Source organism: Schistosoma mansoni (assembly GCF_000237925.1).
Source record: "Schistosoma mansoni, WGS project CABG00000000 data, supercontig 0181, strain Puerto Rico, whole genome shotgun sequence".
Lineage (NCBI taxonomy): Eukaryota > Metazoa > Platyhelminthes > Trematoda > Strigeidida > Schistosomatidae > Schistosoma > Schistosoma mansoni.
This window is the reverse complement of record NW_017386065.1, coordinates 189679-215924: the sequence shown is the minus strand read 5'-3', so window position 1 is coordinate 215924 and position 26246 is coordinate 189679. Positions and strand designations below refer to the sequence as shown.

The 26246-nt window shown below is 38.1% G+C and overlaps 2 protein-coding genes and 1 non-coding gene across 3 annotated transcripts in view; 1 reads left to right on the top strand and 2 right to left on the bottom strand.

The window, feature by feature from the left end:
• Smp_166010 (ankyrin repeat-containing, putative) overlaps positions 1-6822 on the top strand; it is a gene marked incomplete at its 5' end in the record, with an annotated part of 67855 nt that extends 61033 nt beyond the window's left edge. The window contains 3 exons of the mRNA XM_018795131.1: positions 286-459; positions 4072-4279; positions 5830-6822. Of these exons, the coding sequence (XP_018646998.1) occupies positions 286-459; positions 4072-4279; positions 5830-6593 (1146 nt within the window). The 3' untranslated portion in view covers positions 6594-6822. The remainder of the gene's footprint in view (positions 1-285; positions 460-4071; positions 4280-5829) is intronic.
• Positions 623-689, bottom strand: Smp_tRNA_00702_Gln_TTG.1.1. Its single transcript has one exon. It is a non-coding gene (tRNA).
• Positions 6823-8637: 1815 nt separating the features above from the next.
• Smp_166000 (hypothetical protein) lies at positions 8638-14111 on the bottom strand (the record flags this gene model as incomplete). The annotated part of the gene is made up of 4 exons (XM_018795120.1): positions 8638-8757; positions 10693-11100; positions 12397-12503; positions 13823-14111. The coding sequence occupies 4 exons, from the start codon at positions 14109-14111 to the stop codon at positions 8638-8640; spliced, it is 924 nt and encodes a 307-aa protein (XP_018646997.1).
• Between the last annotated feature and the right edge of the window lie 12135 nt (positions 14112-26246).

The window sequence follows — 26246 nt, the reverse complement described above, 5'->3', positions numbered from 1 at the left end:
TAGACAACCTGTATGATCTATCATCATAATTATCTGCACTCTGAAATAGTTTCGCTTATTCCTTGCCTCTTTTCAACTCTTGAGTTCATTATCATTCCTTACTTTTATGAGATCTAAACATTACCTGACCGTTCTCGTATAGGATCACTGATGTACCTACTCCATTGAGAATTAATAAACTAGGATATAACAGCTTTCCAGTTCATTCTTGTTAATGTCAGTTTATGGAGAGACAATCACCCTTACACTAATTCAAATTTTTTATATTTGTTTTAACTACTTTAGGATATTACAAATAAAACACCATTAATGAAAGCTGCACGTAGTGGTAAAGTATGGGCTGTTCGACGACTTTTATTATTTGGTGCTAATGTGAATGTAAAAGATCGTAATGATGAAACAGCATTACATTATGCATGTCGACAAGGATCTACAGAAATAACTAGAATGTTAATTAAAGTGAGTTGTTCTATTTTTGTTACAATAAACTTATAGAAATAAATTGAATATATAAGAATTAACAGCAAACATGGATAGTGGCTAGCAGTGGAGTCCAAGATGCGCGTTTCGTCCTGTTTGGGACTCGTCAGCTGAATGTACCTGTATCTCAGACTTGTTGATGTTCACTCTGGAACTCGAACCCAGTACCTTTCGCTTCAAACGCCATCACGTTATCCACTCAGCTACTGAGTCTTGATAGCTACTTGCTTGTGCAATGGGGGTGAAGTTTAAATTCACTTAGTATTGTTTGTTTGAATCTTCTGTAGCAAGCCCATTCAACTACTGTATTTATTGTGCTCTCTGTAATCCTAACATTAATCCACTATGTAAATTTATGTGTGAGTCTGATTGAGCGCATGTCTGCACATCAATCCTTAATCTGTTCTCTCATTGGTTGTAAACAAAGACAATCAATAATTTATCCACAATCCATCAACACTCATAAATATATATGGATTTTTAACACTCACACACACACTCACTTGCTCTCCCTGTGTGCTTGCTATCTGTACGCTTGTGGATTTTTACCGAGCTTCAACAATAAACTATCTCTATAACTGGTGTTCAGGCTTTTGAATAATCTCGAGTAAACCCGTAATTCTACTAGGAGATTTAGCCTGCAGTAAATATTCAGTTAGCGGGATATTATTTATTTATTGAAGTCAGATATAGAGGAATTAATCCTCTACACTTCCCTACTCACAGTATGCACATATGGCCAATGAGAGACTGACCATTTGCAGTCCTAAGCATCAATGGGAAGATTCAAACAAACAATACTAAGTGAATAAGAATTAACAGTTTGAATTCCGCTAGGCTAATGTATATGGCTGAAAACGTTATTTGAGTTATCAAGTGTTATGTAATCCTATTGATATTATGATTTGATAATCATATCATGTCATTAACTAACCACCTCTTTGATAAGTCTGCTTACTGAACTCTCAACTGCTTCTAATAACTTCGCCCCCAAATGCCCTGGTACAGCCGAGAGTGGGGAGAGTCTACTCTCCCTCTCCAAATGCTCTCATATGGCCACACGAATATATAGCCTCTGCCAGGGAAGTCCTACTCACTGCCTTCTCGTGACGGGGGTGTTGTTCACAAAAGTAAGAGGACGGAAAGCGAATGTCCGGCGCTTTAACCGGGTTGGTGGATGTGGAGGATCCACCTAGGGGAGTTGGAAAACCCTCATTCCAAACCAATGGTGCACATGGGCTCCAGGATCCTGAAGGAACAAATGGCGTATGAACCAATTGTTGGTCACCGGCTACCATGGGACTGCATCTCCTTACGATGCTCCACTGCCTTGTGGACTAGACCTTTAGGTCAAAGGCTCCGGGTGTGGTCCCCTAAGAAAACCACATGCTACAGTTTGGGCACCTGGGTAGTATCACAGCCCTCACACAAATCGAATGAGATTTGTGAGGCGCATATTTATCTGGTGCTTCCTTGTGCCGATATTTATGTGTTTAAATAAATAAATAAATAATAAATCTAATAACTTCAGACTAAATCTACAAGGCAATTTGATTACTTTAGAAAAAGCATGAATCTTCCGAATTATAAAAGGCGAAGACTGTTGATAAGGATTTATCTGACTCTCAAAACTAATCAAAAAATGATCTTATAAAAAAGGGTTTTGTTGAAGTTAGACATTAACACTATCGGATGTCAACTCAGTAGTCTACAGGTTAAGCGTTCGAGCGCGCGAGACCGATAGGTCCTGGGTTCGAATCCAGCAAGTGGGATCGTGGACATGCGCTGCCGAGGAGTCCCATACTAGGACGAAACGGCCGTCCAGTGCCTACAGGTTTTCTATGGTGTTCTAGCTTTAATTGATTCATGAATTCAACTATTAAACTAAAAAAATGATCTTTTAATATGCCACATTTTATGTGATTTATTTACAGTTAAATTAACAGTCATGTTTGTATAAGTTGGATTTATTTGCATTAACCATAATCATTCAGTAACTTACTATGTGAAGAAACATTTACAATGTTATACAATCAAGTATTGATAATCCTTCTTAAGATGTGAATGCATGTTAATTAATTGAAAAAAAACCCAGTTTCACATATCATTCACACTCCAAGCGATTTACTTATTGTCAGTCAGTCACAACGTAGAACTTCGTACATCAGTTCGAGTTGCCATACCACAATAGTACAGAGATCCAGTTGTCGATTCAAATCCCATAGTGGTAGAAGTAGTAAGAGTATAAGCAGTAAACGGAAAGATTGAGGTTTGAAGATGTTGTTCAAGGAGTATAATCCAGTGAAATAAATTTGGAAAGAGAAAAGAAAGAAAGGGACATGAAGAAATCAGAAGATTAGAATTTGGTAGAACACAAAGAGTGGATGCATCTTCGCCATTGCAACTTTCATAAAATACATTCAAGGCGCTGGAGCCGATGTTTTAAGATGATGGCATTAACTGAATTATTATCACTTTGCCGGAACATCCATTACCAGAATTTTGTTCCACGATTTCTTCACTCGTCACAATAATAATTCGATAACAACGATTATTGAACACAGACGGTTACTAAGCATACTAAATGTCAAGCAGTCGGATTTCATAAATACAACCTAAAAATACTCTTACCAACCTTTCTAAGGTTAAACTAATCTCAAAACAATACTAAAGGTAACCCAGGTTAACATTAGCCACCTTGGTTTATCATGTAAATAGATTGATTTCAGTCGCCATTAAATTTCACACACGATCAGTCTCTATCCATCACAAAGTACAATAGTGGCAGATATATAAGTGGGTTAAGATAAGGACATACAAGCTGAAGTATAAAATTATTCGTTGAGATCATTAAGCACTAGAATAGACAATCTATAAATTTTCTGGTTAATGAGATAACTTTATTCCAACGTTTGACAACCTTAAGTAAGACGCGACTCATTATCCTTATGACCAAGTATGATGATGTATGTCATTACAAGTTTGTACTATATTCTACTATTTTTATTTATTTATTTAAACACATAAATATTGGTACAAAAGGGCACCAGATATATATGTGCCGCACAAATCTCATTTGATTTGTGTGGGGCTGTGATACCGCCAAGGTGCTCAAACTGAAGCAGGTGGTATTCTTAGGGAGTCACACCCGGAGCCTTTGACCAAAAGGTCTGACCCATGGGACAGTGGAGCATCGTGAGGAGATGCAGTCCCATGGTAGCCGATGACCAACGATTGATTCATACGCCATTCGTTCCTTCAGGATACTGGAGCCCATTGGTTTGGAATCACGGTTTTCCAACTCCTCTATGTGGACACTCTATACCCACCAACCCGGTTAAAGCGCCGGGCATTCGCTTTTCATCTTCTTAATTTTGTAAACAACACCCTCGTCACGAGAATGCAGTGAGTAGGACTTCCCTGACAGAGGCTATATACGCGTGGTCATGTCAGAGCATTTGGAGAGGGAGAGCGGACTCTCCACACTCTCGACTGTACCAGGGCATTTAGGGGCATGTTCTACTATATAATTCCATGATTCAGTTATTACTTAAGTGTTTTTTAATGTCTCTTCTTCTTTTTGTTTGTCAGGCTGAATCACGTTTAAATGCTCAAAATCAAATTGGTCTAACACCATTAATGGAATCTGTATCATATAATCAACGTGAAGCTGTTAGCTTATTAATAAAACATAAAGATATTGATTTATATAAAAGAGATTTTTGCACTGGTGATACAGCTTTACATATTGCTGTAAAAAAGAATTATATACATATTGTTGAAATATTATTAAGAGCAGGTAAATAAGTAATATCTATACAATAGTCTTCTACAAGTGTGTTAAGTAATTTTTAAACTTGAGGAACTTAACATTTTATCGAGAACAGTTCAGAATTGACAACTAGATGGTACTGGTACAGGATAGTTGTGTAGTTCTACTACAAGACCCTTCAACAATAGGTACATGATATTTCATTTCGACATCAAGATATCTTTAGATTATGATGGAGTTTTTGTTCTCTGAGATAGATGGTTTAGTCGTGGAGCTTCTGAACGACGTCATCAGCACAAACTTCGGGTAGATTATTTATCCTGTATTAAAAATAGTTTAAGTTTTTAAGCTAATTTTCAACTTGATAAAGTCAATAAATGATTTTATCGATGATGATGATGTCTGTCTCTATGATTTATGACATTTCATTAAATTTGAATTTAACTAAAAGCTATTGGTTTCTCAGCAAGACTAGTCACAAAGATAATACCTTGAAGGAGACGGGTGTTTTTTTCTAATGAATCAAGCATTTCATTTCGGGCTACAGACATTGCTAGGGTGATGCATGTCCAGTACAACTATCAACGTCCTGAGTTGATAAAAACATTGGACATTTGAAGTCTTTTATATTTTTAATCACCGGTTTGCAATCCAAATTCATGATAGTGAACAACACTTCAAACGATTGTTAGTGGGTACAGCTTTATCAAAACACTCTCAGTAGCTTAACTGATTACTACCATCAGTGTTACTCTTTATTGATGTGAGTCCTTATCTCAGAATACCTGCTTAATTATATAAAACGAATAAGGCAGTTAAATAGTTTGATTTCTCAAGAAACCTAACAATGTTTAAAACAATGAGAATGACGATACGACACATGTGACTACTGTAAAGGAGATAGCATTCTTGTAATTTTTATAAAATAGAATTTGTGTATTCACTGAACAGACTGAATGGGACTGTGGTAAGTTTTTTCAATAATGTTTTGAAACACACTAAATGTGTCGTAATACATAGCTCCCGAATGCCCTGGTACGGTCGAGAGTGGAGAGATTCAGTTCAGCTCTCCCTCTCCAAAGCGCTCACATGACCACATGCATAAAACCATTGCCATGAAAGCCCTACTCACTACCTTCTCATGACATTACTGTTGTTTCCGAAAGCGAGAGGACCAAAATTAAATGTTCGACGCTTTAATCGGGTTGCTGGACACAGTGAGTCCACCTAGGGGAGTTGGAAAATCCTCATTCTAAACCAATGGTGCACATGTGCTCCAGTATCCCGAAGGAACAAGTAGCGTATGAATCGATTGATGGTCACCGGCTACCATGGGACTACATCTATTTACGTTGCTCCACTTCCTTGTGGATTACACCCCTTAGGTTGAAGGCTCCGGATGTGGCTCCCCAAGAAAACCACCTGCTTCGATTTAGTCACCCCAGAAGTATCCCAACACTTGTACATATCGAATGATTTGCATGATAGAATATCATTTCCTATAGAATGAGTATGTGTAGCACATATATATATATTTTTTAATTTTCTTCACTTTTTTTCTTTCTATTTATCAACAGGTAATTGGTATATTGAATATAATTATAATAATTTGGGAGAATCATTTGTACATGATGTTGTTGCATATAATCGATTAGAATTATTACGTTTATTTCTTGCATATAATTATGATTTAGATAGACCAGCTAAACGTTTACCCCCCAATATACATTTACTTACATCATCATTAAATCATTCAATAATATCAAAAACTACACAAACTACTATAACCCCATCCATGATTCAATCAGAATCGAATTCACGTGCAGTTATAAATCCATTTGAAAAATCACCATTTAAAATGGCATTAGAACGTGGACATCTTGATATGGCTAGAATATTAGCTGAAGTTGGTTGTTTTTGTACACATTTACCAATTCATTCAAATAGTATATCATCAGTATGTGCAAGTTCATCCTCATCATCGTCGACATCCGCCTCCTCCTCATCATCTGGCAATAATGTTACAGACACGAATACAATTCATTCAACAATGAAAAATTCTCATTTAATTCATCAAAATTTATTAACACGACGTTATAATGGTTTACTTGAAGTGAAATCATTACAAAAATGGTGTCGTAAAGTAATAAGACAACATTTAGGTTTTCGTCTTATTGAATCATTACCTTTATTACCTATACCAGTATCATTAAAAGATTTTCTATTATTACGTGATATTGATTGGTCAATTTATTTAAATGGTAATAATCATAATCATAATAATACGAATCGTAGTTCTATCATCAATTCAGGGGAATTAGCTATTATAGTACCAACTTAATATTCTTTATTGATTTATTTTTTTTTGTTTCCAAGGAAAATATCAGTCTCCAAAACTTTTCTCTCTTTTTTTTACCAAAAAAATAGAGAAAAAAAATTGCGATAGCAACAATCTTGACAGAATAAAAAAACCATGATCAGTTTCAATGATTCTCTTTTTTTCCAAGTCTACATTAGTAAATTTTTCATATGATTACGTAATGTATTTACCAAAAAAAAGAATACAAAAAAAATTATATTTAGGTTTATATACATTCTATAGAAATAAATGATATAACATTATTATAGGAAATGCATACATGCTATTATTATTATTATTTGAACTAAAGAGATTTGTATCCAAGCCAACAAACATTTAAAAAATATATTTGAAAAAATATCTTTCTTATGTTTTATTTATTGATACAAAAGGGTACCGAATACATATGCGCTATACAAGTCACTTGATTTGTGTGTGTGGGTTGGGATATTGTCCGGAAGGCTAGACCGAACCAGGAGGTTGTCTTAGGGGGCCATATCTGGAGCCTTCAACCTGAAGGTTTAATCCACAAGGAAGTGGAGCAATGTCAGGAGATGTAGTTCCATGGTAGCCGGTGACCAACAATTGATTCAAGATAATGGAGCCCATGTGCACCATTGATTTGGAATGAGGGTTTTCCAACTCCCCTAGGTGGACTTATTAAAATTAAGACCTTCATACCTCGTGAAACCATCTGAGTTGATTGAAATAGGTCTGAATATTCAGATTCAATCAATTCGAATATAACACTACTTTATGTAAAGCCTTAAATGTTCAGACTAAGATAGAAAACTTTATTTAAAATATTTTATCATGGACTGACCTTAGCTAAACGGTTGTCAAAAACCATGAAGCACTGGACAACTCCTTCGTCCTAGTATGGAACTACTCAGTAGCGTGTATCCACTACATTCCGGGACCTTCAGGCATTCAGGAGAACATTTAGACCACTTAGTCGGAGTTCACCAATCTATTTGTCTAAGCTGTGAATTTCAACCATTCCGAGTGTGAGGTAGATTTCCACAATGACATTGTGCAGTGAATTGGTTAAAGTTAAGCTCTCAAACCCCTGGATACCAACTCAGTAGTCTAATATTCGGATGCTTGCAACGATACCCGATGGTCTTAGGTCCGAACCTTAGCGGATTTATGAGTACCCACTGTTGAGGGGGTAATACACTAAGACGAAACAGTTGTGGAGGGCTTTTAAGCTTTAAATGGTTATCTAACTAAGGTTATTTTGTGTTATGGAGCGCAAAATTCAACTATCTCCACAAATTCCCTATACTTATATATACATAGACTGATTACCACGACGTGCTATGCTGACTAGTGTAGGGGATGGTTGTAAGAGAGTTAGAGGCGACCAAACCAAAACGTGGCATCAGTGCTTGAAGTCACTAACTTCTAGTCTGAGCCATGTTGGTAGATGCAGACTACTTGGTTGGCGTCCGCGTGACTATCGTAACCAATGGTTGGAGACTCTAGGTGACATGGCTCAGAATCGATTACAATGGCACAGGTGTATACACTCTTTATCTTCCCTTAAACCTTGAGATTAAAATTGCTTCATAACGTCCTTCCTTCCTATACTATATCCTTATATACAACCTATCTTTTATATACTACCGCCACTAAATTAACTACTTCTATGAATTCAGTGTTCATCTTGTTGTGCTAATGAGTGAGGTATGGCAACTTGGACGGATGCATAAATGTGCCTGGTCCTACGTTGTAGCTGACTGACTGACTGATATATACATAGAGTTATGAATCAAAACGTAGATATGTACTGCAATCTTTGTTTTATACAAAATATTGATCATAGTTGAGATGTTAATATCTTGATAGATGACAAAATCAAGTTGATAGAAAAAGAGGAGAGAACCATGAAATTTCAAAAAGGAAAAAAACTAGAGTTGTTTTGTTCAAAACTATGATACAAAATAATGTGTATGTTAGATAAAAACAATGAGAAATCGTAGAAAAGAAAAGGAGGAAGAATACCAGTTAACTTCATCGTACATTATCTGATGTCGGCGGAAGATTCAAGAGGAAGAATTCCATTAAAATGATAATATACTTTTGTTCGTTCAGTAAGAGTAATATCTTTAAATCCAGCATTCAAGAAACTATCAACAACAACCTTGGGGAGAAATAAAATAGAATACACAAATTGTAAGTTGGCATGATGCCAAAAATTATCAGATGTATCAGACTGTAAAAATTGTTGTGAGCTAATAATATCGACTTGGTGTCCTACAAAAATCAATAAAATGTTAGGAAGAGGAATTCCGGCAGTCGTTGATTAAAAAAAGCTTTAACCTTTAATGATCTATTTATTTATTTATTTAAACACATAAATATTGGCCCAAGAGGGAATCAGATATGTATGCGCCGAACAAATCTCATTTGATTTGTGTGAGGGCTGTGATACTGCCAAGGTGCCAAAACTGAAGCAGGTGGCTTTCTTAGGCGGCCAGACGCGGAGTCTTTGACCTGAAGATTTGATTCACAAGGCAGTGGAGCAACGTCAAGAGATGCAGTCCCATGGTAACCAGTGGTCAACGATTGATTCATACGCCATTTGTCACCTCAGGATACTGGAGCCCATGTGCACCATTCGTTTGAAATTAAGGTTTTCCAACTCTCCTAGGTGAACTTTATGTGTCCACCAACCCAGTTAAAGCTCCTGCCGGAGATTCGCTTTTCGTCCTTTCAATTTCGTAAACAACAGTAATGCCGTGAGAAGGCAGTGAGTAGGACTTCCCTGGTAGAGGCCATATATTCGCGTGACCATGTGAGAGCGTTTCGAGAGGGAGTTCGGACTCTCCCCACTCTCGGAAGACAGTACGACACGATTTCGAACTTTTTAAAGGAATATAAGCTTCATCTAGATTGTAGGCAAATCAAATAGTTCCGTTTCAAGATGAATAGCTAATAAGTAATGTTTAAAACTGCAACAATTGGTGATATGAGTTAGTACGTTATGGAGAACATTTACTTTTTTAAGACTAAAGTTACAATATGCCGCCTTAAGGTTACTAGCATGATACTTAAATCTAGAACTTGTTACTAAATCACTTCAGCCAAATATTATTAATACAAACAAATTATCGTTCTATATAACGTCTAGCACAATTCCTTTTGAGTATGAGGTGCGATTTAGTGTAGAACATTTAGATCTCGTAGACGTTAACTGACTCGAAAGCTCCTCATTAACTATCCAATCAGAATAAGGATCTTATGGGCACCAGCGACAGCCATCAGGATGAATTTGCAACAATTTTAACGGAAAATAGTAACTGATAAATTCCAATGGTAGCGAGAAAGAGGGTCATGAAAGGGTGTTATTGAGAAGTTTCAATAATTCGTGGGTTGAGTCAGCCATCAGAGATATATAACTAAGAACATATATGCACCCGCTCAAATTACTATATAAGATCAATACGAAGAAATGAAATTATCAAGATAAATGTAAGAGTAGTAGAAAACATTAGGCCTAGATAAAAGGATTCAAGAAAGAATGAATTAATAGAATAGAAAAAACATTGGATGATTTGAAAAACCCAAGGTCCAAAAGTAGATGGGAAGCAAATACATGTGCACGACTAAGACCAATTATAAGTCATGTCACACATCTCCAACCATGCGGAACCCAACCAGGTAACCTAGACCAATCAACACAGTTGGGTTAAAAGATCAATGACTGCATGAACTAATACCACTTCTTAGTTTGGCCGCTCCTTTTTTTCAATCTGCCCTTGAGGAAGTGATCATCATGTGTCCTAGTAGGTTGTCTTTAGGCATACATTATAAATGACCCAACCCACTCCGTCAGTGAAGACTTACTACCTCGTTAAACGGTCCACCATTTTTACCTAGTACCCTGTGTCTAACCTTAGCAGTGATTACTTGATGGTCCCGACATATGCGAGCAATGTTTCGAATACATCAATAATCAAATAGTAATATCCTCTATTCCCAAAGCTAGGTTTCACACCCATATATTAGTATTCTCCACAAATCACTTAACCAAACAATCAAAATAATTAGAAATCTATTTTATACTTTTACTTACCTCCTTAATTCCATCTAAAACAATGATGAATCGATAACGCTGTTGTAACAACGGCCAAATAGTACTAGCCATAAGAGCTGTATTAGCAAAACTAAATACTATCATATCTGCATCTGGTAGGGTCTCTACATCATCCCGATTATTAAAACGTGAACTTTTAAACCAAACAGACACTTGATATTCAGATGACCATTGACGATCAAAAGCAGCTAGATAATTACCCCATCCAGCACATTGATCAATGGCGAAATAAACAATACGTTGAGTAAAGCCACGACAACGTGCATATGCCAAATAAGCAGCTATATCTGGTCCGGGACCAACACCAATACTAATTATACGACTAACATGGTCCCGTAAATAAATTTCAACATCTGGATTTTCTGGTATAATTCGATAAACTAAAGCCTAAGGAGTAAAGTTGAAAGAACAAAATTGGACTCATTGATGGAAAATAATGAGTACATTTACTAATGCACATATAATAATGAGTAAATATTCAACTCCTATCTTCTCTACGTCCTAGATTCAAACCTTAATCCACTTATTCTAATGACGTAAACATAGAATAAAGAACAAAAGTCAAATTCAAGATCCTGTAATAGTAGCACTCAGTGTTTGTTTGAAATATATCCATAACCCTTGTGTATCATAGTCGCAGACAACAACTTCCCCTGAATACTAAATAATCTTTTCACGTTTTGAAAACCAATGAATGGAAAGAAGCTATAAACATTACAACAATGGATGTTGCCAATATTATTCACATCACATATATGTATAATCATACTTGTATACACGATACATGAAACATTTGTAAACTTCAATTATGTCTTATGAATGTTGACATGCATAATAGGTAGATATGTGTAACTTTCAACTAAAGTATTACGCTAACAAGAGATTTCTGATGACCTCATAAAAGATTTACTTAGAAATGGCTGATTCACTACAGCCCCCAAATGTCCTGGTACGACAGAGAGTGAGGTGGCCCCACCCTCTCCCTTCAAATACTCTCACACGGCCACGCGTATACAGCCTCTGTCAGGAGAGTCCTACTCACTGCCTTCTCGTGGCGGGGGTGTTGTTTACAAAATTGAAAGGACGAAAAGTGAATGTTTGGCGCTTTAACCGAATTAGTAGACACGGAAAGTTCACCTAGGGGAGTTGGAAAACCCTCATTCCAAACCAATGGGGCACATGGGTTCCAGTATCCTGAAGGAACAAATGACGTATGAACCAATTGTTAGTCACCGGCTACCATGGGACTGCATCTCCTGACGTTGCTCCACTGCCTTGTGGATCAAACCTTTAGATCGAAGGCCCCGGGTTTAGCCCCCTAAGAAAACCACCTGCTTCGGTCTGGGAACCCAAGCAGTATCATAGCCCTCACACAATTAAATGAAATGACAATATTTTGTGTGGCGAATATATATATGGTGCTCCCTGGTACCAATACTTATGTGTTCAAATAAATAAACAAAAACCTTGATTCAAACTAGCACCTCACTATTGAATGTATAGGTATGTTTGGTTTCCTTAAATCCCTAGTTCGCTGTAACAAAAACCACAATGTTCATAAGAGTAAACACAAAACCCCTCACATACAAAAAATGGTATGTTTAAACATTAATAGACAGATAGTTGTTATAAAGGGAACCCCATTTTTTCAAAAAAGGAAAATATATTTGAGTTTCTTTTTACCTGAAGGAAACTTGTAGAACTATTTATATAACGTTGTCGAGTGTAAGTAGCGCGAAATGTGTCATTATCGTAATAAGCTAGAAGGCATTCTTTTCGACGTATTTTGCCTGATAAAATAAAAACGAAAGTTTTTTTTAGAAATTTAGCCAATTTATAGAATTATGTAAGACAGGGAGAGAAGTACAACAGTCAATAAAGTTTTATTTGTGGAATTTGTATCAATTAGAGACTAAACATAACATGATCTGTGGATTTTAGGTAGGAACACCGATTTTTTGACTTTTAACAGTTAATTAGTTGGATAGTAACAATGGTCAACTTAAATTATGATTGTCATCATACGACTCTCCTCACGAAGGTCGCCTAGTGAGTAAAGCGTTTGACGTCCAGTGTATCGGCAACATTGTCTTATCGAGCAATTATATACTAATTGCATAAATAACGTTCAATCGACCAGTGAAAAGAGTCCGCATGGTAGGTGCTTTATACCAATAAAAGACAAAGCACTCGTAAAGAATTGAAAATTTTTAATTATGTTTACTCTAGACAGTGAACCATTGGGAAATGTGAAAAATAGCAATTTACAGGCAGTTTGTAATATTAACAGGAGGATGATATGATTTCTTCGTGCAACGAAAGCTATGGTAGTATGCACAAACCTGAATTTTCTTTACGGTAGTCACAGCATTAATTTGGCTAGAAAAGGTAATTTCATGAATTAATATGCCTTTACGAATTCCGAAATTGATTGCTACTAGAAATAGAGCTTGTAGCGCCATATCAAAGTGCATGTAAAAGGGTTTAAACTAGAAACCGAATGATTAAAAGGTAATTGTTTAAGTCAATAAGCTTAAGGTGCTGTTGGAGGTGGGAAGGGGGTTACCGCTTCCCGGTTGCCCACACCATGAAAGGGTTCTTCTGGAGGTACCTGAAAAGGAGATAGGGTTAGGGGTAGTCTTAGTGACCCGAGAACGTGACCGCAGTGCCCAAGGGACAACTGTTTGAGGTCGGTCATACACGACCTTTTAGTGAGTCGTTTTTATGTTAGCTCCGTACTTGTTGAGACCTTACCGTCGGAGACGGATATCTGTGGAATAAGGAGAGGTGGACATTTTTAGGGACGACCATTTCCAACCCCAGCCCTCATTGTGGGAAGGAAGCACTGCTGTTTTGCTCGTTATCTGAATGAAACACTTTAAGGCCGTCACACCTCTGTATAGTCAGCAGTACGACTTCGCCCTTGGGCCTTAGGTTTGCTGCTTTTAGTCTTACCGCTCTTCAACCGACCTGTCTAGCATAGTAGGACCTTGAGGAACGATTGTTCCTGCCGGTATAGTTCGATTGGTTCATTACGATAGGTAAGCCCGACCACCACATCAAGGTAGAAACAACGGTCGGGACTCAGGGTGCACACAAAAATAAATACATGATTGAGTTTTAACAGTATTACCCCATTCTCTATAGAGACTTTGACCTCGTTGTTCACGATCGGATTTAAGTGTAGAGTTAAGTAACTTCTCTATTGGTTGATATAACTCCATTATTCGTTTGACTTCTTGAGCAAATTTAGCTCGTCTCTGAACACAGTTCTCCCATGCAGACCGAAGTTCTACATCTAACTCATCATCAGCAAGCTTTTGCTTTAAAAAACTCTCCCACCATGCCTCAACAGACTCATCCGACTCATTACTTCCAGTTTCCACTGTTCCCGTCATGAATCCACAATTCTCTGATTAAAGACATAAGGATTAAAAAACAGCACGAAAAATATAAAGGAATTATTTATTTATTTGAACAAAAACATTAATAAAAGGGAGCATTAAATATATATGCGCCACACAATAGCAATGAGGATTTGGAGAGATAGAGAACACCTAATACGTAAAAATGTGATTTTTTGTTCGTTTTGTTATTCTGTAGTTGTACATTCTTGACTTTTTCAGTGAAGATATCAGCGTTCTCATCGAAAGCACAGTTGTTCGTCTGAGATAATGTATAATATTTTTTAGCTTAATTATCACTCTGACATTATTAATTTGATGGGCATAGTTGGAGTTAGTAAACGATAGAAAATGTATTTATTGAGTTACATTCTCACTCTCTCTGCTTCAATATAGACACCCGGGCGGAATTTCAGCCCTCACACATCGAATGATTTGTGTGGCGCATATATATTTTGCATTTCTTTGTACCGATGTTTAGGTATTTGAATAAATAAAATGTACCACACAAATGCCAGAATATATACACATAAATGATAAGATAGTCGGTTACAAGTGAATCAACGACCTATATTTGGTAAACGAGTAACATTAATTGACTCATCTTAAAGAATTAGGCATCTCACTGTTCAATCTATGAATGATACATAGTGGCTTATAAGTTTATATATCTCTGAATCCCGAACACACATATTACAGTACTTTAATTATCTACTTTGGATCTAGAAAGTTAGTTTCCAGATAAAGAGCACCTATAGCGTGGGATTCAAAAGCAAAATTCCTCAAAACACGGTCACTTTATTAAATTATTCGCCATTGACTATTATATTATCATACAGAAAAATCAGATGCATGCTGACATTTTGCCGACTGAGGTGGAATAATTTAATACGTGACACTATGAACCGTCACTCAGTCAGTCACAGAGTGGAACCTGTACGTATGTATATCTGTTTAAGTCACTATACCCTATAAGCACAGAGATGTTTTCAGGCCAAGTCCCAGAATAGTAGAGGTAGTAGCAGTATCAGTGGTAATAGGAAAGATTAAACACCAAATAGGCGATTTGAGAAAACATAAATAAGTAAATTAAAAACGAAGGTTGTGGGGAATTTAGAACATAAGGATTCAGGGGGGAACAAAGAATAGATGCACCTGTGCCATAGCAAACGATTTTGAGCCATGTAATTCCGTCTATGACCATTTGTTACGATAATTACGTAGCCCCCTTCCAGGTAGTCCACAACTGTTAACATAGCTTGGTCCGATTGTCAGTAACTTGATGGACTGATGCCATATTTTGGTTTACCCACTCCTGTTTTTTGATGTCTGCTCCTGAACCAGAAAAAATCACCAGTCGAGGTAGGCGGTGGTTGATGAATAAAATTGGGAACATTGTGATAGGAATTAAATTCGTGAATTTAGGCTAGTCTGTGTAAGAAATAGCCGGGTCAAGAAAATACGATGGAATGCGCAAACTTCGTTTTAGAAAACCCACAGTGCCAACTACTTCTTCGTATCTATGGACCTTATGAATACATTAGGACTTTTACATTTAAAGATCAAAGTTCGAAACAAGATTGAGTGTTCTGATCGCAAAGAGATGTATGGGACTGATGCAGCAGATAGAATTTACAGCAATATCCTATTTTGTTGACCACTTCTAATCATTGGTTGTAAGTAACCGGGAGAAGGATTTCAAGAGCGAGTGCCGACTAAAGACTGAAGATAAAGTCTCAGGGATGTTACTGGGAATGAACACGGTCATAATGTCAACAGCATATGCTGTTGATCAAGCTGTTCGGATGATGTACAAAAGGTGGTGAAGTGCGACAGAAGAGTGATGGGGGACTAAACAGGCAGATATAGATTTTAAATCACGCCTAAATGAAGGTGCTTTCAAACAAACTGTGTCGTGAGCTCGCGATAGCGTTAGCACACAGCTCCGCCACATCTCGAATTCGAGACGTATGACATCAGATATCTGATGTCATATGTTCATATATCTAATCCAAAAACTTAGGTTTCTAAGTAAATTAAGTTATACCTGGCATAGATATATTTATATGTAGATTACTATATGATAATGAACAATTACAACTAACATATATTAACTTCTTGTGTAGTGCATCTAAATCCCAATCTCCTTATTTTTGAGAAAAATTTTATCCATCTTGAGGAAAACATTTGGAGGAATGACACAAAACCCTTAAATTTCTCCAAGTCTGAGTAAATTTCGCCAAACTTTGGGGAATCAGCCAAGTGTCATTGGATATTGGGGGAAACCTCGAAAACTCCCTGAAACAGGTAGAAAGGGATGACATCAGGTCCCGATCTTCCGATTTTGGATAAAATCTGTGGTTTTCCCTCGAGTCGTAGGAAACATGGTAGTTTTCCTTGAATTTTGGGGTAAAACCCCAAAGTGTTATGAAATTCTGGATAGGAAATAGGGGAAACACGATATTTCCACATATATTTTGAGGAATTTCCCCATGCTTGGGGAGATTTTAAGGTTTTTTGTATCATCTACCCAGAAATTCCTCGAAGTTTTCTGTCGCGGCCTCCCCAAAATTTACCCAAAACGGACAAATTTACTCCGAAATAGGGAGAACAGTATATGTCCGTCTATCTAATCTTAAAACAGTGTAGATGACATGAATTTAAATGCTAATACTTAGATGAAAATATCTGTACTATCTTGAAGAAAAAATATTGGATATTTGGCCCGTTAAATCACCTCGAAAAGCTTTCTGGTAAAAAATGTGGAATTACATAAAAGGCGCGCATACACACTTGGTCACGACCTTCGCTAGGACAAAACAGATAGCAATATCCAATATCTTCGTAGCTACATAAATGGTTCAAATGGTTGAGGACGGGATAGAAGAAGTTTTCGCTTAACGGCTTCCGTGTCTAGTAGCAGTGGATCATCAATACCTCCAGGCAAGAACCTAGGTATAATAACGATGATAGAGGAAAAAGAGAATTTGGTAAATCAAAATAATATGTTATCCTTAGTCCTTAAGAATAGGTCAAGTTTCCTCTTCAAGGACTCCTGGGAAGTCGCTTGGACTAGCTCAGTCTGCAGCGAATTTCAGCATTTGATAACTCTTACGGAGTAGAAGTTGTGTCTGCAGTCTGTTCTGCTATGTGGGGTCTCCAGTTTCTGCGTGTTACCTCTTAGGTTAGTGTTTTGACTAAGCTTAAGAAGATGCTTAAGGAGATGACCAGAAGTAATAAGGATACTGTGAGTCATAACAAGGTCACTTTTAAGACGCCTGTACCCTAACGGGTAAAGGTTAAGTGATTGGAGGCGCTCTTCGTAAGGTTTGAATTTGAGTCCCCAAACTGATTTCGCGGCTCGACGTTGTATACGTTCCAGAATGTCCTTATCCTTTTGGAGGGAGGGAGGAAATACTATGTTTCCGTACTCTAAATGGGGACGAATAAAACTATTAAAGATTATGTGGAAGGTTCTGCCGTCAAACTGGCCAAAAATGCGCTTCAATGTTACCAGTGCAAGGTTTGCTTGAAAGGCATTTTTGTTACAGTTCGCATTCGATTTCAGGTCGTAGGGTACCAACACTCCTAAATCTTTTTTGACCTGAGAAACTACTAGAAGGGAGTTACCTAAGTTGTAACTACAGTCTGCAACATGTCACAGATGGAGTACTTTGCACTTTGAAGTGTTGAAGATAAGTCCGTTGTCGTCTGCCCAACTTTGAAGTCGAGTCAGATCCTCCTTAAGTACTAGAATATCCTTATGCTTACGTATCTCTCTCCAAAGTCTCACATCCTCAGTAAAAAGCAATAAGTCAGATAAAACTTGTTGAGGAAGATCGTTAATGTAAATCAAGAAGAGATGAGGTCCTAGTATTGAGCCCTGGGGGAACCCACTAGGACATTCCATAGCCAGAAAGAGAGTGAAGTTAACCCTGACCTTAAAATGTCGGTTTTCTAGATATGAAGTGAGCCAGTCAATCAGAGGGGGTTTGATACCTAATCGTCTAAGCTTATTGATAAGACATACATGGTTGACCATACCAAAAGCTTTTGAGAAATCCAGGTAAATGACGTTGACCTTCCCCTTGCGATCAAGGATGGTTGTCCATACAAGAATGATCTTTTCTGAAACTGTGCTGTTGAAGTGAGAAGAACTTTAAGGATAATAAGTATTCTTGTATACCGTCGTATATTACAGATTCCACAATTTTAAAAGGTATGGAGAGAAGCGCCACTGGTCGGTAGCTTAAGGGTTCACTGCATCGACTTCCTTTGAAAATTGGTGTGATGTGATCCAGCTTCCAAATTTCCGGTAGTTTGCCTCGGCCTGCTGCCGAATTCTCATTTCTTTTATCGGAGTAATGGATATAACAGGAATAAGATTTGCACAGTTAGAAAGCACTTGCGTTTCACTATGTCATCATCAAATAAAAAAATCATTACCTCAGCAGTCGATTGAAGCTCCTTCTGTCGCCACTTTCAAAGAAAGTTGCGCCAACTGAGAAACCTCCATTTCAGGACTAACATGGGCAAACAAACCCCTAACCCCTTCAAAACTGGAACTGAAAATGTTGTAGGCAGAGATACATGGTGGCTAGCAGCAGAGTCTAGGACGCATCAGCTGGATGCACCCAAGTCCCAGAGGTGTTTTTCACTCCAGGACTCAAACCCAGTACCGTTCGCTCCAAAACCACCGAGTTATCCACAAAGCGACTGAGTACAGATAGCACTAGCTTGTGTAGAACAAAACGCGCGTCCTGGATTTCACTGCTAGCCATTTACTATTTATGCTCATAATGCTTGTGACTTGGATGCTATATCAAGGCGTTCGGACAGAACGCACAAATGTCAGTAAGAGATTGATCAATTGCAGTCCAAACCATCGGTGAGACGATTAAAGCAACCAACACAGAAATGGACTGAAATTGAAACTGACAGCAACCATCAAACATATGGCTACTGATATTGCCGGCCTGATACCAATGAAGACATGAGGAAGTAAGCACGCTTCTGTGTAAAATACCAGGCATCTGAGATCAATAAACACGACAAGTGGCTCTCATGCTCTCCCGAAATTCACGACACCCGTTTCCACCATGTTCATCTTGGTTTGGTAGGACCCTTATAAGATTCAGATGGACACTCTTAGCTTTTAGAGTGTACAGGCCGTTTCTCACATGGACCAGAAGTATCCATCAATGCCATCGCTACTGAAACAGTGGCCCGCCACTTTGTCGAACGGTGAGAAACAAGCTTCGGCTGCTCTTCAACTATAACTATGAACTGTGGACACTAGTTTTAATCTCGATTTTCCTGTTGTTTCACTCGACTACTAGGAGTCACACGATTCCAAAAGACTGCCCACCACTTACAATGTAACGGGTTATTAGAACGATTTCAGAGATGGTCGGAAGCTTCACTCTCAGCTGTAGACTCTTTAAAGGGATCTAAGGCTCTTTCACTAGTCTCAGTTAGTGTTCGCAATGCAGTGGAAGCTGATGTTGGGTACACTGCAGCTTAATTCGTCCACAACACGACACTCCAACTTTCAGGATTGTGAATGCCATACGTTCAGTTAAACTTGAGTCCACAAGATCGCAGGGAACCAATGTTTTTGTTCAACCTGCTTTACGACAGTATACACCTCGCAAGTCGCGACTCATCACAACGGCCTATCGAAATGACATACAAATGAACCCTCAAAGTCCATCACAATCTTAAATACTAAATCATCGATAAAAACGGGACTAGCAATGAGGTCAGCATTGACCATCTTACGGCCGTTTATTTAGAAGGAAATCGTTTTGTCGCTGATTTTCCTTCTTTGAATTCGAACGACGCGAGCTTCACATTTACGATGCCTTTCCTCGTACTCAACAATCATGACGAAACTTCTCTGGTATCAACACCCGGCCGAAATTACGCGCTCTAGGAGAAAGGTAATGTTTCCAGAACACCTAAACAACTACTGAGTGTATGAAAATGGACAACGTTTTGTTTAATCTAGTCTCTTTGTGTAGCTGTGTTGAAGAAACAAACATGTTGTACACTGATAAGCTCATTTATTTTATGTTTTTCCTTGAGAAAACAACAGAGAGAACATTGTGGAAAACATTTTTGCTCTACCGCATGTTATCTTTACGCATATGTGATATGTTTTTCTGGCACACCCGTTGTTTTTATGCATTTACGAGTGCATTTCGACACGAACATACAACTTGATTTTTTTGTTCTACAGAACTTTTGGAAAGGATGAAAAACGGACATACATTACGATGAATAGATATTTCTATCATATTTTTTCTTCAGCAAGGAGACCAGATACAGCTGAACAGAACAAGCTATCAGAAGAGTATTTACAACGACAAGCTCGTTGTGTTGAATCTTACAGCTGACCACGTCTTGGAGTCATCACTGCTCTACTAGGTGGGAAGTGAGCTGTAGCGGTAAGTGAATCCCCAAAATAAATTGTTGTGTCAGTCTTCGACACCGATGATAATCTAGCTGGTTTCGCCCTAGTTGAAAGTTATTGGTCAAACATCTGCACCAGATCATGTTTGGGGACGCCGTGCTACGCACCCCAGCCCTCATTGTGGGAAGGAAGCACTGCTGTTTTGCTCGTTATCTGAATGAAACACTTTAAGGCCGTCACCCCTCTGTATGGTCAGCAGTACGACTTCGCCCTTGGGCCTTAGGTTTGCTGCTTTTAGTCTTACCGCTCTTCAACCGACCTGTCTAGCATAGTAGGACCTTGAGGAACGATTGTTCCTGCCGGTATAGTTCGATTGGTTCATTACGATAGGTAAGCCCGACCACCACATCAAGGTAGAAACAACGGTCGGGACTCAGGGTGCACACAAAAATAAATACATGATTGAGTTTTAACAGTATTACCCCATTCTCTATAGAGACTTTGACCTCGTTGTTCACGATCGGATTTAAGTGTAGAGTTAAGTAACTTCTCTATTGGTTGATATAACTCCATTATTCGTTTGACTTCTTGAGCAAATTTAGCTCGTCTCTGAACACAGTTCTCCCATGCAGACCGAAGTTCTACATCTAACTCATCATCAGCAAGCTTTTGCTTTAAAAAACTCTCCCACCATGCCTCAACAGACTCATCCGACTCATTACTTCCAGTTTCCACTGTTCCCGTCATGAATCCACAATTCTCTGATTAAAGACATAAGGATTAAAAAACAGCACGAAAAATATAAAGGAATTATTTATTTATTTGAACAAAAACATTAATAAAAGGGAGCATTAAATATATATGCGCCACACAATAGCAATGAGGATTTGGAGAGATAGAGAACACCTAATACGTAAAAATGTGATTTTTTGTTCGTTTTGTTATTCTGTAGTTGTACATTCTTGACTTTTTCAGTGAAGATATCAGCGTTCTCATCGAAAGCACAGTTGTTCGTCTGAGATAATGTATAATATTTTTTAGCTTAATTATCACTCTGACATTATTAATTTGATGGGCATAGTTGGAGTTAGTAAACGATAGAAAATGTATTTATTGAGTTACATTCTCACTCTCTCTGCTTCAATATAGACACCCGGGCGGAATTTCAGCCCTCACACATCGAATGATTTGTGTGGCGCATATATATTTTGCATTTCTTTGTACCGATGTTTAGGTATTTGAATAAATAAAATGTACCACACAAATGCCAGAATATATACACATAAATGATAAGATAGTCGGTTACAAGTGAATCAACGACCTATATTTGGTAAACGAGTAACATTAATTGACTCATCTTAAAGAATTAGGCATCTCACTGTTCAATCTATGAATGATACATAGTGGCTTATAAGTTTATATATCTCTGAATCCCGAACACACATATTACAGTACTTTAATTATCTACTTTGGATCTAGAAAGTTAGTTTCCAGATAAAGAGCACCTATAGCGTGGGATTCAAAAGCAAAATTCCTCAAAACACGGTCACTTTATTAAATTATTCGCCATTGACTATTATATTATCATACAGAAAAATCAGATGCATGCTGACATTTTGCCGACTGAGGTGGAATAATTTAATACGTGACACTATGAACCGTCACTCAGTCAGTCACAGAGTGGAACCTGTACGTATGTATATCTGTTTAAGTCACTATACCCTATAAGCACAGAGATGTTTTCAGGCCAAGTCCCAGAATAGTAGAGGTAGTAGCAGTATCAGTGGTAATAGGAAAGATTAAACACCAAATAGGCGATTTGAGAAAACATAAATAAGTAAATTAAAAACGAAGGTTGTGGGGAATTTAGAACATAAGGATTCAGGGGGGAACAAAGAATAGATGCACCTGTGCCATAGCAAACGATTTTGAGCCATGTAATTCCGTCTATGACCATTTGTTACGATAATTACGTAGCCCCCTTCCAGGTAGTCCACAACTGTTAACATAGCTTGGTCCGATTGTCAGTAACTTGATGGACTGATGCCATATTTTGGTTTACCCACTCCTGTTTTTTGATGTCTGCTCCTGAACCAGAAAAAATCACCAGTCGAGGTAGGCGGTGGTTGATGAATAAAATTGGGAACATTGTGATAGGAATTAAATTCGTGAATTTAGGCTAGTCTGTGTAAGAAATAGCCGGGTCAAGAAAATACGATGGAATGCGCAAACTTCGTTTTAGAAAACCCACAGTGCCAACTACTTCTTCGTATCTATGGACCTTATGAATACATTAGGACTTTTACATTTAAAGATCAAAGTTCGAAACAAGATTGAGTGTTCTGATCGCAAAGAGATGTATGGGACTGATGCAGCAGATAGAATTTACAGCAATATCCTATTTTGTTGACCACTTCTAATCATTGGTTGTAAGTAACCGGGAGAAGGATTTCAAGAGCGAGTGCCGACTAAAGACTGAAGATAAAGTCTCAGGGATGTTACTGGGAATGAACACGGTCATAATGTCAACAGCATATGCTGTTGATCAAGCTGTTCGGATGATGTACAAAAGGTGGTGAAGTGCGACAGAAGAGTGATGGGGGACTAAACAGGCAGATATAGATTTTAAATCACGCCTAAATGAAGGTGCTTTCAAACAAACTGTGTCGTGAGCTCGCGATAGCGTTAGCACACAGCTCCGCCACATCTCGAATTCGAGACGTATGACATCAGATATCTGATGTCATATGTTCATATATCTAATCCAAAAACTTAGGTTTCTAAGTAAATTAAGTTATACCTGGGATAGATATATTTATATGTAGATTACTATATGATAATGAACAATTACAACTAACATATATTAACTTCTTGTGTAGTGCATCTAAATCCCAATCTCCTTATTTTTGAGAAAAATTTTATCCATCTTGAGGAAAACATTTGGAGGAATGACACAAAACCCTTAAATTTCTCCAAGTCTGAGTAAATTTCGCCAAACTTTGGGGAATCAGCCAAGTGTCATTGGATATTGGGGGAAACCTCGAAAACTCCCTGAAACAGGTAGAAAGGGATGACATCAGGTCCCGATCTTCCGATTTTGGATAAAATCTGTGGTTTTCCCTCGAGTCGTAGGAAACATGGTAGTTTTCCTTGAATTTTGGGGTAAAACCCCAAAGTGTTATGAAATTCTGGATAGGAAATAGGGGAAACACGATATTTCCACATATATTTTGAGGAATTTCCCCATGCTTGGGGAGATTTTAAGGTTTTTTGTATCATCTACCCAGAAATTCCTCGAAGTTTTCTGTCGCGGCCTCCCCAAAATTTACCCAAAACGGACAAATTTACTCCGAAATAGGGAGAACAGTATATGTCCGTCTATCTAATCTTAAAACAGTGTAGATGACATGAATTTAAATGCTAATACTTAGATGAAAATATCTGTACTATCTTGAAGAAAAAATATTGGATATTTGGCCCGTTAAATCACCTCGAAAAGCTTTCTGGTAAAAAATGTGGAATTACATAAAAGGCGCACATACACACTTGGTCACGACCTTCGCTAGGACAAAACAGATAGCAATATCCAATATCTTCGTAGCTACATAAATGGTTCAAATGGTTGAGGACGGGATAGAAGAAGTTTTCGCTTAACGGCTTCCGTGTCTAGTAGCAGTGGATCATCAATACCTCCAGGCAAGAACCTAGGTATAATAACGATGATAGAGGAAAAAGAGAATTTGGTAAATCAAAATAATATGTTATCCTTAGTCCTTAAGAATAGGTCAAGTTTCCTCTTCAAGGACTCCTGGGAAGTCGCTTGGACTAGCTCAGTCTGCAGCGAATTTCAGCATTTGACAACTCTTACGGAGTAGAAGTTGTGTCTGCAGTCTGTTCTGCTATGTAGGGTCTCCAGTTTCTGCGTGTTACCTCTTAGGTTAGTGTTTTGACTAAGCTTAAGAAGATGCTTAAGGAGATGACCAGAAGTAATAAGGATACTGTGAGTCATAACAAGGTCACTTTTAAGACGCCTGTACCCTAACGGGTAAAGGTTAAGTGATTGGAGGCGCTCTTCGTAAGGTTTGAATTTGAGTCCCCAAACTGATTTCGCGGCTCGACGTTGTATACGTTCCAGAATGTCCTTATCCTTTTGGAGGGAGGGAGGAAATACTATGTTTCCGTACTCTAAATGGGGACGAATAAAACTATTAAAGATTATGTGGAAGGTTCTGCCGTCAAACTGGCCAAAAATGCGCTTCAATGTTACCAGTGCAAGGTTTGCTTGAAAGGCATTTTTGTTACAGTTCGCATTCGATTTCAGGTCGTAGGGTACCAACACTCCTAAATCTTTTTTGACCTGAGAAACTACTAGAAGGGAGTTACCTAAGTTGTAACTACAGTCTGCAACATGTCACAGATGGAGTACTTTGCACTTTGAAGTGTTGAAGATAAGTCCGTTGTCGTCTGCCCAACTTTGAAGTCGAGTCAGATCCTCCTTAAGTACTAGAATATCCTTATGCTTACGTATCTCTCTCCAAAGTCTCACATCCTCAGTAAAAAGCAATAAGTCAGATAAAACTTGTTGAGGAAGATCGTTAATGTAAATCAAGAAGAGATGAGGTCCTAGTATTGAGCCCTGGGGGAACCCACTAGGACATTCCATAGCCAGAAAGAGAGTGAAGTTAACCCTGACCTTAAAATGTCGGTTTTCTAGATATGAAGTGAGCCAGTCAATCAGAGGGGGTTTGATACCTAATCGTCTAAGCTTATTGATAAGACATACATGGTTGACCATACCAAAAGCTTTTGAGAAATCCAGGTAAATGACGTTGACCTTCCCCTTGCGATCAAGGATGGTTGTCCATACAAGAATGATCTTTTCTGAAACTGTGCTGTTGAAGTGAGAAGAACTTTAAGGATAATAAGTATTCTTGTATACCGTCGTATATTACAGATTCCACAATTTTAAAAGGTATGGAGAGAAGCGCCACTGGTCGGTAGCTTAAGGGTTCACTGCATCGACTTCCTTTGAAAATTGGTGTGATGTGATCCAGCTTCCAAATTTCCGGTAGTTTGCCTCGGCCTGCTGCCGAATTCTCATTTCTTTTATCGGAGTAATGGATATAACAGGAATAAGATTTGCACAGTTAGAAAGCACTTGCGTTTCACTATGTCATCATCAAATAAAAAAATCATTACCTCAGCAGTCGATTGAAGCTCCTTCTGTCGCCACTTTCAAAGAAAGTTGCGCCAACTGAGAAACCTCCATTTCAGGACTAACATGGGCAAACAAACCCCTAACCCCTTCAAAACTGGAACTGAAAATGTTGTAGGCAGAGATACATGGTGGCTAGCAGCAGAGTCTAGGACGCATCAGCTGGATGCACCCAAGTCCCAGAGGTGTTTTTCACTCCAGGACTCAAACCCAGTACCGTTCGCTCCAAAACCACCGAGTTATCCACAAAGCGACTGAGTACAGATAGCACTAGCTTGTGTAGAACAAAACGCGCGTCCTGGATTTCACTGCTAGCCATTTACTATTTATGCTCATAATGCTTGTGACTTGGATGCTATATCAAGGCGTTCGGACAGAACGCACAAATGTCAGTAAGAGATTGATCAATTGCAGTCCAAACCATCGGTGAGACGATTAAAGCAACCAACACAGAAATGGACTGAAATTGAAACTGACAGCAACCATCAAACATATGGCT